The sequence below is a fragment of the Paramisgurnus dabryanus genome, chromosome 1 (genome assembly GCF_030506205.2).
Source record: "Paramisgurnus dabryanus chromosome 1, PD_genome_1.1, whole genome shotgun sequence".
In the NCBI taxonomy this organism is placed as follows: Eukaryota; Metazoa; Chordata; class Actinopteri; order Cypriniformes; family Cobitidae; genus Paramisgurnus; species Paramisgurnus dabryanus.
Window position 1 is genome coordinate 58,958,195 of NC_133337.1, and position 14,967 is coordinate 58,973,161.

The 14,967-nt window shown below is 37.7% G+C and overlaps 1 protein-coding gene across 1 annotated transcript in view; it reads right to left on the bottom strand.

Moving 5' to 3' along the window:
* The window catches only part of htra1b (HtrA serine peptidase 1b), a 38,773-nt gene extending 24,163 nt beyond the window's left edge, over positions 1-14,610 (bottom strand). The window contains exons 1-3 of the mRNA XM_065242643.1: positions 13,973-14,610; positions 3,214-3,316; positions 1,357-1,561 (exon numbers count right to left, since the gene is read on the bottom strand). Coding sequence (XP_065098715.1) covers positions 1,357-1,561; positions 3,214-3,316; positions 13,973-14,435 — 771 coding nt within the window. The 5' untranslated portion in view covers positions 14,436-14,610. The remainder of the gene's footprint in view (positions 1-1,356; positions 1,562-3,213; positions 3,317-13,972) is intronic.
* Positions 14,611-14,967: the final 357 nt, after the last annotated feature.

Genomic DNA, 14,967 nt, shown 5'->3' on the forward strand with positions numbered 1-14,967 from the left:
TGGCACTTCTGACTGCCAGCACAAGATACCATCACCAAACATGAACACCATGCGTATTGTTAAATCTGCGTGTTGGTGCATATCTTTTTTTGCAACTTCCCACATCAAATCCTTCAGCTGTATCTATTTTTATAAACTTGTACTTTCATTCATGCCTTATTATCTTGCGATCTGTCAGCCAATTAGCTTGCACTTAGCATTAATCAAACTGATTGGGGTTTCAGGTAATTTATAGCAATAACAATGCATTTGAATAGTTGGCATGTTGTAAGCTGTATCATACAGAAAGTTATCAGACCGGGAACAATCACCCACCTCCACCCCCAGCTCCACCTGCCTAGATCTCTTTTCGTTAAACTTGTGCTTAACGTTGCAGAAGCATTATTTGCAAGCTCTTTTGAACTTGCAAGTTTTCATACTTGCTCTAAAACAAGAGCAGCAGCAGCTTAAGCAGATCTTATTCCTCCAAGATGAAATACACTGACATGTCATGACCGCAAATATGACAAAATGTATCCAGAGATTTATTAAAACTGAAATCACGTTTTCTCTCTCTATGCTAGCTGAGAGAAGTTTTCAGTGTAAACTAATGTACATTTCTATGTCTTTTTGACTGCTAATGCTAAAACCTGATAATATATTACAAAGTTTTCCATACAGTATAACATGCACTAAAGCTAAAACAACCCCTTGACTTGTTTGGTGATTGGTCTGGGTGTGGAGTCACAGTTGTTTAGTGGAGAAATTCAACACTGCTTATCAGGGTCTGTCTCTTCCTGTACAGAAGTGACCTCTCTCTAAAACAAAGTCATTATTCTCTGAGCTACACCAAACACAAGCCAAGTAAAGCATACAGAAGTGCAGCTCTGCTCTATTTGGGAAAAATATCAAGAGGTAACCCTGAAACTAGGGCAGCAGATTTCTTTCATAAGTCTAAGATGTTAACATTAAACAAAGTATAATGTATTACTCTTTCTCTCTGTAATGACTCACACTATTTTCCAAAATCTAGCTTCCTTGCTGTCTGTTGCCTACATAAGATTTCTAAAGACTAAGACTAAAAGTCTTTAAAAAAAGACTTCATTTTTCTCATCCTTTGCATCGTCTTGGATGACTTTGTTCTACTGACCTTATAGCAAAGAATTATGGGATTGCCTTATTTTAATGGAAGATACTGTAGGATGCTACATTTGAATTTCTTATGTATTTTCCTACATGAGACATCCTTTATATGTTGAATGTATCGATAATGTATCGATAATGGTAGGCAACTTATTACTCTGTGGAAATGAGTGATTTTGTGTTAGTGCTCACTTCAGCTTTGCCTACTCTAAGCATAAATCTGCGGGTACTCACTGGAGCGTCTATCTTGATGAGAGCGATATCGGCTTTCTCATCCACATCTTTGATCTTGGCATCGTAAGTGGCGCCGGTCTTCAGCTCGACCTTCACCCGATGCTTGTTGGCCACCACATGAGCATTAGTTACAATCAGACCGTCTTCAGACACCACGAATCCAGAGCCACTGGCCACTGCCACCTCCCGCTTGCTGAAAGCCATCCTACCGAAAAAAGAAAGAAGATAACTTTAGGATAGATATTAACCATTAAGTAATATCATTTACATTCCACCGAACAGCAAACATTGAAGGTGGCTGAAAATTCTTTTTCAACATCTCAAAGTCTTTAAAATGAGGTTGCATGCATTTTACCCTCGAAAAAACAAAGTCTTGCTCGATGAGAAACAACTTTTAAAATATTTTGATATTTGTGAGAGGTCTATTCATATCTGGTTTCAAGTCAAAACATGTTTAATGTTGTGGATCACATATAGTATCATTCTTACCAAACAGCACTTAAAATAACATCCGTATTTAGTTTTTTTCTGTCAGAACTTTACAGGCCAGATCCTACTGCTAACCTTTAGCTCTGTTCCAAGACCTAGAGATCATCTTAGGTTCACGATCAACATGAGCAACACTAGCTTGGTCGTCATGCATCTTTCGCAGAAGAATTAATCTCAGAATGCATTGTGACATGGTCAGTAAAAACTGTTAGTTAGTGTCAGAAATGTTGCCTATAAATACAAATCATTCAAATTTATGTTTATATGCTATCATATTTATTTTTATGCTTATAACTATTATGCTGTTAACTTCACATTAGCAGCATGATATTCGAGTCAAGCCCTTTCAATGTGCTTCAAAATGATTGTGAAGTGAGGATTTTGTGTTGAAGTTTGACACAGATAAAGGTCCTTCATGATCTTAAAGGAATATTCCATTTTCTTAAAAGAAAAATCCAGATAATTTACTCACCACCATGTCATCCAAAATGTTGATGTCTTTCTTTGTTCAGTCGAGAAGAAATTATGTTTTTTGAGGAAAACATTGCAGGATTTAATAGAGCCCAACATTTGATACTTAACTCAACACTTAACAGTTTTTTTCAACGGAGTTTCAAAGGACTCTAAACGATCCCAAACGAGGCATAAGGGTCTTATCTAGCAAAACGATTGTAATTTTTGACAAGAAAAATAAACAATTTACACTTTTAAAGCACAACTTCTCGTTAAGATCCGGTCGTGATGCGCCAACGTGACCCCACGCAATACGTCATGACGTCAAGAGGTCACAGAGGACGAACGCGAAACTCCCCCCCAGTGTTTACAAGTGTGTTGAAAGAGGAGCGTTCCGACGTTGTTGTAAGTCGAATGATACTAATTAATGTCTTTGTGTCAGTTTATTGTTTACAATGGTCTGCAAATGTGCGTTTTATATATGTAACACGTGACCTCCCTACGTCACTACGCATTTACGTTAGGTCGCGCTGGACCGGATCTAGACGAGAAGTTGTGCTTTAAAAGTGTATATTTGTTATTTTTCTTGTCAAAAATGACAATCGTTTTGCTAGATAAGACCCTTATGCCTCGTTTGGGATCGTTTATATTCCTTTGAAACTCCGTTGAAAAAAACTGTTACGTGTTGAGTTAAGTGCTAATTGTTGGTGTCTATTAAAGTCCATTAAAATTAGAAAAATCCTGCAATGTTTTCCTCAAAAAACATAATTTCTTCTCGACTGAACAAAGAAAGACATCAACATTTTGGATGACATGGTGGTGAGTAAATTATCTGGATTTTTCTTTTAAGAAAATGGAATATTCCTTAGGTCATTGACTAATAAAGCGTGCAACTGAGGAGACAGGAAGCCATACTTGCGAAACAGCTCAATGTGAACCACAGCTGGAGCGATCTTGTCCACCACATCAGCAATGAAGTTATATTTGTTTCGGAGACTGTCTGGATTCTCCTTGTGACCTGGAAGTATGGCAAACAGAAAGGTCAGAGGCATATACAGTACCAATTCAAATGCAATTTTTACATGCTTGAATAGTGCATTGCATTAAGGTGGCCAGGTGCTCGACAATTCCAGGTTCGGCTACTACGAGACCAATTTTTTATTTTCTATTGCCAAATCATGTGATCTTCAGAAATCATTACACACAGTGTTCTATAGATGGGAACTATTAACTCTTTCCGCGCCAATGAGAAGTTTTTTGTCAATCCATATTTCTGCTATTATCCACTAGGTGGCTCTCTTACACAAATATAAATTAATATAAATATTATGTTATAAATATATAATATAAAGTAAAAAACACTAAAGTATCTATGGATTTAAAAACAGTTAAAACTCTGTGTATGTTTTGATTATCACTCTGAATCTAATCTCTAAAAAAGTCCTTTACAAAAATGCAATTTTCTCAGCTTTTTTGAGGGTATTTTGAAGAAACCTACCCATATGTCAGTAGGATGAAACAATTTGAAAAGATTTGAAAGCAGAGGTTCTGTTCTATCATTTGATATATTATATGCACACATATTTAAAGAAGAACATGTTCGGGAAGGCATTAAACTTTTGTGAAAATCATTAAAAATGTTGATGTTGGCTCACAAATGCTGGCGGGAGAAAAAAACTGAACTAGACAATTTTAAGTAACAGACGTATATAGATTTGTATAATAATACATCCTTAAAGTGCCCAGGCAGTGCAAAAGTGCTTATAAAATTTGGATCTGAGTCAAAGTCTTTTCTAACTTTTATAACACTTTATTTGACCTTGTATAACAATCCTTTCACATCATCTTCGTGCAAACACATATGCATTCTTTTTGCGAGTTGGGTTGCATGCTATCTGTTTTTCCCTACGGCTCTGTGTCTGCCTCTATGCATCCACTGTTTGAAATCGTCTGTGATGAATAGCACCTTGACCCCTCAAACACCAAAACTTTAATGACCTTTTTTTATTTCTAGGAGGTTTGCTGTAATACATAATTGAAAACCGCTCAGCATTTAAGTTGTTAAAGGGTGGCAATTACTGTAATGCAATACAGATGCGTAAACGTTGATGTGCGTTTGCCAAACCAAACACAGCCCACAACATTAATGTGAACCCAAGCTACAGATGCATCCCTGTCATTCTCAATCATAAAAAAATATTTTTTCAATAAAAATGGTTGTAAATATGAGTTACATCATTTCACTAGAAACCAATTCATTAATAAAAAAAATTATAGCTTTATACAAGTGATAGCCTTCACATCATGATTATGGAATTTTGATAATGCTTTTCAGCCCTTATGTTAATATGGCTCCACATCTGTGGAGGGTTTTGCACATTTAAAGTAAGAGAACATTTTATTTATGTCATAGCTGGAACACATCTAACACTCGTGTTTTATATGAAATTCAAGTACAACTAATGATTCGATATGCTCTGGGGGAATGTTAGAGGATCGGGAAATGGCCACATCTGTTTCTCAACAAGGTCATCAACAAAATGATGTTTTGATTTTTCACACATTTTGGGCACTATGACATATAAAGTCACGTTATATTATGAATTTAAAACCTTCTGTGCTCAATCTTATAAGTTCATTTTAACCTCTTGTCTAAATGGTGGCTTGTATAGTGTTCTCTATACCAGCTACTCCCCTGTTCATATGGCATTATGTCCAGGTTATATTCGGTTCTTGTGTATGACTTCATGTGGCACTGCACAGATTGATCGGCCAGTGACATCAAAGTATCACAAAAGTTATTCAAAATCAGTCTCATTGCAGTGCTCTCTTTGATGATATATGTCAGTCGGTCTGCACAGTGCCATGCAAAGATTAATTGAAGCGTCTAGCATGCATTGTTATTGCTTCTATCAAGCCAGGCTGTGGGCTTACTTTTTAATTTAATAGTTATAAAACTACTACTAATTCAATTATAGCTACACTGTTGTTTTTGTTTAGCCACCAGCATTGAAAATTACACATTGTGCTTTGTCATAAGTCTGGCATATTTGTAGCAATAGCCAACAATACACTGTGTGGGTTTATAAATTTTTTTCATTAGGATAAGATCATATATCATAAAGATATTTAAAAAATGTCCACCATAAATATAAAAAAAATGTACTTATCATTAGTAATATGTGTTGCTAAGGACTTTGGACAAAACATTAGCACTATTATGCATTTTGTTGTTGTACATGCATAATTTTCTGAGTATTTTTTATTGTTAATGTTAATTTAGTTTAATTATCATTTTAAAGGAGACATTTCACAAGACTTTTTTGTGTGTGTCCTGTTAAAAGCAAATGAGTTGATCTCTGACATAAATGGCAGTGCTGTGGTTGGATAATGCAGATTAATGGGCGGTTTTTATCCCCTTCTGACATCACAAGAGGAACCACATTTCAAGGATGTTTTTTCACATGCTTGCAGAGAATAGTTTACCAAAACTAAGTTACTGGGTTGATCTTTTTCACATTTTCTACTTGATACAAGCACTGGGGACCCAATTATAGCACTTAAACATGGAAAAAGTGCCCACTTTAAGGCATTTGCAGTGTAATACAATTCATTTTACTGTGAGATGGACAATCACACATTTACCTGAACCTGTTCTTTGAGTTTATAAAGATGACTGATCATGGTGAAAGGCACAAAGACTGTTTATTCTAGAGGATATAGAGGTTGTGCAGAAGTCTTCAGAGTAATAGATTCTGGTTATCAGGTCATGGAGTGCCCTGCAAACTCATCTTTTTGCTTCTCTGCGTGTTGCTGCAGAAAACACTGCTACTTTATCATTCTGAGGCCTGTTGCCTTTCTCGTGGATCGTTATTGTCACGAGCTTGACTTATGCAAGTTTATTTGCTGCAGAGAATCATATCAGACTCAGGAGAACAACATGCAATGAGTCCGCAGCATCTTTGGGGCACCGCTATAAATCTGGATTTTATTCTGAATCTTGCACCAAGCACCATCAGTAGGCTATAGCGAGCGTTTCATTGATTTTAAATGCGAGTTATAGTTTTGTCACAGAGCTTAGTCTTCATATTTTGGTTTGTCTGCACTGAACCTGGGACATTCAATAAAGCTACGCACAAATGCACAACTTAAAGGGAACATTGATTGTAACGTTTGGTGGATCATGTTTTACATTTTTAACCAAAAAATGCTTGTGATTAAACTCCTGGTTGAAGACCAATACTTTAAAACCATGCCGTTTTTTTTAGTATTGAGCCAAGAGGTCAATCTGTTTGTCTGTCTTTTTAATTAATGAGTTTCGCTAGAATTCTCAAAACTTTGGAACACAGTTTTATAAAATACCAGTTAATAAAATATAGGCCTACATTTCATTAGCATCTAAATGACGATCTTTCTCCCCAGGAAGTATCTACTTTGAAAATCTGCTATCTTTGCTTGTGGCTCGATATCTTTTGGTGGTAAGTTGTTTTTGAGCCAGTCACTGCTTGGAGCCATTTCAAGTCACTAATGCAATATGATAAATTACTCTGAAGCTATGCTACAGGCAAATGACCCAGTGATGCTAAACGACCAAGAAAACGCACAGGTGACAAGCTGTGACCTCAGCGGCAGTAAAGAGGTTTCTTTATAAAAGCCATTTCTCACTATTAAGAGGTATTAAACTGGAGAATTATAACAATATACAATTCATTATTATTTAAATAGTTGCATTATACAGTTTGCATGGATACCTTTAAATACTGGAGAAAGTTACAACCAGATGGTATTATCATAGCACCTACCAGCAAAGCCAGCCCGCTAACAAGAAAAACTTTGACCTCTTAATACCATTTGCTGTTATAAACCTAGTAAAGCGTTAGAGATTAACATCTCTCCAGTCTTTTGAGATGTTCTTCTTGATTAGGAGCCATTAGGAGGAAACTTATCTCGCCGTGCATCAAGGTCATTTTAGTACTTATAATGTTATTCTTATGAGATTTTATTATGTGGCCCTGCGTGGCTGCTGAATTTTGGGAGATGAACGTGATCATGCAAACGTCTCTTTTGAGTGACTCATTGCCCAGCACTCCTTATTATGTTTTAGAAAACAGCTGGACACTTGGATGTGTGTTGACCTGATTACTGTACATTACCAGAATGATGATAGGGATAATCTGTTTTTCATTTCATTACAAATAAGCCAATCAAATGACACAATTTGGGCTCTTTTTTAGAAAAAGTAAACACATGCTTAAAGTTAACAAGATATCAAAAGGTTGGCCCTATTTACTTTATAACTACACACTGACAATGGCATTATGTACATGTGAACAAGAGATAAATGTTTTTTATTTTTTAAGTATTATGTAATGGGCTGATGACATCATACTCCTCACAAAGAACCTGTCATGACACATTGGTCCAGCATCCTTGTACAAAAGTTTATTTTTGCCTTTGAAGCTATATTTTATCTGGCCTTTAGGGTTTCATTATGTTAGGGATAATGTGAAATAGCCGGCAAAATAGAGTGGATTTTTGAACATGTTTTGAATTAAGGTTGGGAAGAAATAAGTTGTAACCATGAATTATGATTCATTTGAATCATGTGAAATGGTTCACACATTCCAGGTGAAATTTTGGAGTTTTCTTTTTATGAATGGGGAAGTTTTTATAACAGATGTTGTAGCACAGAGGTCATTAGCCTCATGTGAACTATCCACTGTGTCATCTCAGGATGTGCCAGCTATTCTGGGAAAGCTTGTAAACAGACTTTGTTGTGATGTAACATTGTTACGTGCTTCAATAGGTCATGGACATTATACCAGTAGTGGCAGAGGTCTTGACAATTTTGTTAATCTAATAAAATGTTTATGTTGAATGCACTATAATGCACTTTAAAAATGATGTAATGTATGTAAATGTTCCTATTAAAAAGTGTACGTTTTTCAAGCTCAATTTAGTCCCAAGTAGCATTTTATTTACAAAAAAAAAATATATATATTTTATGTTCTCAAGAAAATTGTAGCCCACCCTATGTGGGGTGGTTGTCAGGGCAATGCTGCAGTATTTTATAAAATGCTATAAAACTGGGGCCACCCTGGCACCGTCTCCCCACACACCAGTTTGGGAACCACGTAGTTAAAGTATCATTCACACACCAAACCTCAGCATAACAAAGTTGAAAACTTAAAATCTGTAAAAACTGTGGTCACATTCCTATTTCCTTTCAAAATGTGCGAATTAAATTTGCGAAAAATACGCCAAATGGAAACATGGAAAGTTTTATGCTCAGATTAAGTGTTGTTTGCGTTTACAGGTCACATGATCAATGCGTTTACAGGTCAACTGATTTGCTCTTGTGGCAAGCGGGAATAATTCACATGCAGCTGGTTTTTATCACAAAATAAAGCCCTTCAGGGTGTCACTGATTACCTTGTCGGGTTCATTTTGTGATAACAACCATCTGGATATAAATTATCACTTCCTTATAGAAACCAAAAGTTTGAGTCTTGCCTCAGACACTGGGTAAGAGCATGCCCACTTTCTGCTAAATTTTCCACATCATTGGTACGCTGCCTAATCCCAGATCTGCCCGTCAATGTAAATTTTACTTTAAACGTGCAGTTTTTCCTAAACCACATGCCACCGGCTGAGACGGGCACAATGGTACTGTATGAATTTCCTCCTGTGATGCAAACTCAGCACTTGGGGTAAACCAAACTCAACATTTGTGTTACTGCAACACACTTCCTTCTCCAGCTAATGTTTGACTGAGATTATTTGTGCTTCAACGTCTGCAGTAAAACAGTAAATCATCCATTTATTGAAGAATCGATGTCTGTCAGCAATTAAACTCTGTCAATATTTTCTTCGCAGTTTGGGGGCTTTTAATGTTCTCTGGGGATCCTTTGGGTGTACGACATTTGGCATGACCCTTGCTCCTTAGGGACATTTACAACATATCAGGGTGTTACTTTAGGGCTTGTTACATTCCAGTGGTTAATTTAATGACATATTTCAATTTTTAATTATGAAATGCAAGGGCGTAGATTTGGTTACATTTCCCATTCTCCCTGGAAAGCATTGCGTTGACAGCGCAAAGGTTGTGGTTTCGTTTAAACGGAACACACATCCTGATATAAAAATTTATTGATGCACTCTAAGTTTGATTAAATTGTGTGCCAAATGCATAAATGTAAATGTGAGCATAGAAATTGGATGAAGAACACACAGCCAAAAACATGCAGGTTTGAAACCTCTACGCAGGGGCGTAACTATCGGTAAGCAGGGTAAGCATTGCTTACGGGCCTGGACCAATCAGGGGCCCGCCCGACTGGAAGAATTTGATTGACAGTCGGTGGGCCCTATCACATATTCGTTACTATCTGCTGTTCCCAGGCTTTCTCATGGGTTTTCAATAGGCTTGTTCGACTTCATGCGGCGCCACAAGAACCCGCAGCCGGATGATGTCAAAGTTCCGCGAGAGCAATTTAAAAGCAAACTCCTCCGTATGGTTTCGCAAATCACTTTCGCGGTAGTTTGACGTCACCCTGCTGTCAATTCTTTGCGTCGCATGAAGTCGAACAAGCCAGCGCCCAATGAAATCACCGCTAGCGATAGAGCCCAACCAACCACAGCCCAGAGTTTCTGTGCACGTTTGAAATCGGCTGGTTTGTATCTTTTGGTTTCTTAGCACAAACAAGAAACGATAATGCTTTAAATACCCAAACACTACACCAGACACATAAAGCAAAGCACAAAGTGCAGCAGTAAGTAAACACATGATTTTATACAGTATGGATCGATCCTACGTATGTAATGATTGAGCTGTGTTTTGTCTGAAGTTTAGAGCTGCTGTGTGCATCATGCCATCCAGAACTGAAGCCCGGAAAATGCAGCTAAAAATTATAATGTGGTTATAATGTAACGCTATAGCCTATAATGTAAGTGAGCATCTTTTTTATGTATTTAGACCTAGGTGTATGTGTGTGTAGTCTCCCAAGGGTTTTTCCTCCTAGGACTTTTTTTTACTTCCCCGGCTAAAATTCCGGGGGGTTTTTTTTCTCCTAGGGGGTTTTTCAACCCGGGGAGGCAGCCTTTTTGGGCTTAACTTCTATACGTTACATTAGTAATACGTTTGCTTATAATGTTGATTTATAGCCGCAGCAAATTTAGCTGCTTGTGCTATCGTGTATTATGTTGTGCTATCTGTCGATTTTCTGTGCTTTTCACTACATCTATTATGTAAAGCTGCTTTGATACAATTACCAAATTGTGAAAAGCGCTATGTAAATAAAATTGAATTGAATTGAATAGTCATAGCAGTGAGTAACAATATGTTATAGTGTGCTGTCACCAGCAGTGTTTTTTCATATGTTATGGTGCGCTGTCACCAGTGTTATGTTTTTGTTGTGGTGCGCGTAGGCTATTTCTGATTTTGTCAGTCATCTAATGTCTCTATGATCCTGTCCTATAAATTGTAGCCTGCTTGTGGACATTGCGTCATCATGTGCTGTAGTAAAGGGCCCGCCTTGATAATTCTGCTTAGGGGCCCGGTGTTTGCTCGTTACGCTGCTGCCTCTACGCATGGGAAAAGAGTCTTATGTTTATATCAAAACTAGACAGTAACTGGGGGATAGAGATAAGTATACTGTATATGTTGCTCTTTATAACTCACTTATTGATTTGCAGATGGAATGATTCATATTTTGGATCTAAATCCTGGTGAAGGCATGACAGGGTTGTTTTGTAATTACATTGTCAATACAAGAAATATCTGTATGATTTAAATTGTGAAGGGCATTGTCACTGAAGGCCTCTCATACTTTTTGACTGCATACTTATATGCAAGCAATAAAAGATTTATATTTGTCACTTCTCATGTGCCTACATGTTTTATTGTTTGTGTATTATATATGCAGTGCAACATTCCTTTTGCAAGACACATACAGGATTTTAATTTTTTTATGTTATCAAATAAAATAAATCATTTGAAATGTGCTGGATATGGCATTTGTTGATTCTATAAAACTAAACGACATTCAATAAATAACAAAAGTATGTTTATAGCCCATTTTCAGTCCCAAATCCCTGGTTGCACCAACACTATCTCACGAGAATTCGTACATATTTTACGAGTTGGCTAATTCATTTTAATTAATACGACCATTCGTAAGTTTTGGTACGATTTGCCTTGACCCATGTGACGTTGGCATTAGGGGTTCGGTTTTGTTGTTGTTGTTTTTTCATGAGAATCATATGCTTTTGCACGATTAACTTCGTATGAATTTTTACGAATTAGCCAACTCATAAAATATGTACGATTTCTTGTGAGATCAGACTGACAGGCGACGCTAAAGTCTAGTGCTAGACTACGGCACATGTTTGAGCTGTCTCAACTGAAAATAACCTTAAAATAAGCCATGTTTATTAAAGATGCTTAAACATCTTAATTTAGCCAAGGCCTAGTCGTGGCTGTTAGCTAAGCCTTGTCTGTGAAACCAGGCCAAAGTGTCCACAGCTGAAGAAACACTCATTAAAATATATAGCATGTCTTTTCTTCACATTATGGGTTAAGACATAACAACAGCTCAAGGACTTAAAATTTTGACCCAGATATGAATCCTTGGAGAAAATATTTGTTAGATAATGTCCGGCTTCATGAACTGCAGATGTCTTATTGTAATGACCTCAGCTGAGCGAAAACAGAGTTTCGGCTCTGGATCTGCTGTGAGGTTTGAACGTAACCGTGGTGCACACACACAATCTCTAGACTTTATAACACTTTTGGGCCAGTCAAACTATGACTGAAACCAGGATGAAGTGATAAGGATCAAGGCCCGATTTGGACATCAATACATCCAATGACACATATACCTAATTAATTACATTGGTTTGGAGTCTTATTTAGTGTTTGTAAGACATAAGAAATTCAACTTTGGACAGAATGCTTCCAAAAATGTACGGCACACTTAGTGTTCTACCCTGCTGTCTACTACCTACACAGGCACGCTACAATCTTCATACACAACAACAATAATTGATTCCTAACTCCTAAGAAGAGACACAATGCTGCAGTTATGGGTTCTGCATGTCCACTCCAAGCAGGATTCAAGTGGTGGGTGTTCAAGATGGCATAGTTGTGTACACTAATAAGAAAAGCCACAGCCCCTAGAATTAGCTAGTGCATCTCTTGAGGACAGGGGAGTAAAGTTTACACACCCTACCATTTATCACGCACCAGATGACATCTGCTACACTGCCCATCATCTGGATGCCTTACAAAGCTCGCACCACTAGGTCTTGAATCAAAGACTTGGAGTGAATTTCAGGTTTGAGCGTTGACAATGAGGGAAACCACCCCTTTTTAAAATGTTTTGCTGACTAAATTTGTTTCATTCTTTTTGCACTTAAATAACCTCTTTGGATTTATGTTGGGCAAGATCCAATAGATCAACTAGATTGATGCTCATTACATTATGAGCTCTGCTTTCTCTCTCTCTCTCTCTCTCTCTCTCTCTCTCTCTCTCTCTCTCTCTCTCTCTTTGGAATCTATGTGATTTCTGGAGAATCTGGCTGAACTACTGCTAACCTCTACGAGAATGTGTTTAGGTTTGAACTTCTTGAGCTCTTGTTTGGTTATCTGCTGGGGTTTCTGTTTTAGCATGAGCTTCAGTATATTTCCAGTGCCAAGCATAAATCCCAAATACCTTAGAGTTCGGTTCCTGGTAATGGAGCTTCAGACAAACTGGCAACATTTCATAAGCTCCTGCGTATTTACTAATCTATTTTAAGAGTAGGTGTGAGTAAATAAAGTGGAAAAACATTAGGACATGCCAGCAAACTAAATTGTATATTTTGTATGCATTGCTCTTGTGTGATTGGAATAATTGCTCAAATAGTTTACTGCAGGCTAAAGGAATTTTCACATCTTCATTTAGTCATTTAGCAGACGCTTTTGTCCAAAGTGAATTACAAATGAGGTAAACAATAGAAGCAATTAGAGCAACACAAGAACAGCAGTACATAAGTGCACTGGAAATAGTTTCATCAAGTCTAACACAGTATACATTTTTTTTGGTACATTAGACATGTTTTTGCATTCATGCTCACTGTTTTTAAAAATGCAATTTGTGAGTGCAAATGGGCACACATAACATAAACATCTTTGACTCACACCATGCATTTAAGATGCTGTGCTTAAAGTTATATATAAATAGTACAAAAGTATTTGACAGTGTGATGCCATAGATCATAATATCACAAAGCGCTGTTCCCAAAACCCAAAATTATGTTTAGCACACTAGGTTTTGACATTATGATGCTCATAATGTTGTCTAGACAGAAAGTACACTAGGTTTTGATGCTGTGATGCTCAGTGTGATTTCTAGATACAGCAAACAAGGTTTTAACGTTATACAAAACTGCTGAGGAGGCAGCACACCTGGTTTTGACGTTATGATACCCATGCAGACAGCACACTATAGGTTTCATCGTTATAGGTTTCATCGTTATTTTTCTAAAAAAAAAAAAATGCTAAACACTCAGCACATGTTTTGACGTTATGATGTCCATAATGTTGTCTGCGTAGGCAGCAAACTTAGTTAATGCAGCTCAAACATGCTATCTGTATCAAAAAAAGTAAGTATTATATCACTAGTTTTTGAGTGTTTACCTTTGCCGCAGGCTCCCCTCTGGATGAAGATGACAGGCGGCTGTTGAAGTTTCTGCGCCCGGTTGCTGACTCTCTTGAGCTCGCAGATGTTCCTGTATGAGACCCCATCACTGCCGCACACGGGATCCGGGTTCTTACACACGCACACGCCACTCTTTCCTCTCCTCCTCACCGTGGCCGTGGATCCGACCCCGTCAGACACCACGCACTCCAGACCTTCTCCACACTCCGGGTCTCCAAGTTTCCCCGTGCCGCCACATGGCTCGTTCTCACCGGACGCGCACACCTGACAGCAGTCGCACTGGTCCAGGATGTCTCCGGCCAGACAGCTGGCCGGTACGGGCGGACACAGACTCTTGTCGCATCGGTCCGGACAACCGATCACGTAACGCTTGGAGATGTGCGCGTCGCACAGCAGCGGCACCAGGATCAGAGAAGCGCATAAAACCCATAGATGCATCATTGTAATTATTCTGCGAGAACGATGCTTTTAAAAACAAATAAATTTTAACAACACTGAAATCTTTTTTAAGTAAGTGAGCTAAATAGTCAAAAGTCAAGGAACGGACAAAAAGGTAAAGCGCGTAAACTTCAGTTGCTTTGTTGCGCTTCAGTGGCCGTTATCCTTCTCCTCAATGACATGCTTTATAAAGCCTTGGAGTATAAACACGGATGCTAATTGGTTGGTTATCTATGGCGTCACAGACGTGGGCGGGAATAGGTGCAATGGTAAACAAGTCGGTAACGCGCCAAACATGTGTCTAAATAATACATCATGGTAACATTCACTTTTTAATTGAATACAGTCGTAAAAATATTATACAGACATAATATTATGATTTGAAGCAACACACAAAAGTTTTGAATAAGGCTATGCCCAAAAATGCAATTTTGATGAGGACAACAATGACAATGACTAGCTTTTGTGACCATGATGCCCAAAAAAATGCTGTAGTAGTAAGATTTCATACTATGATGCCCAAAAATACTGTGTG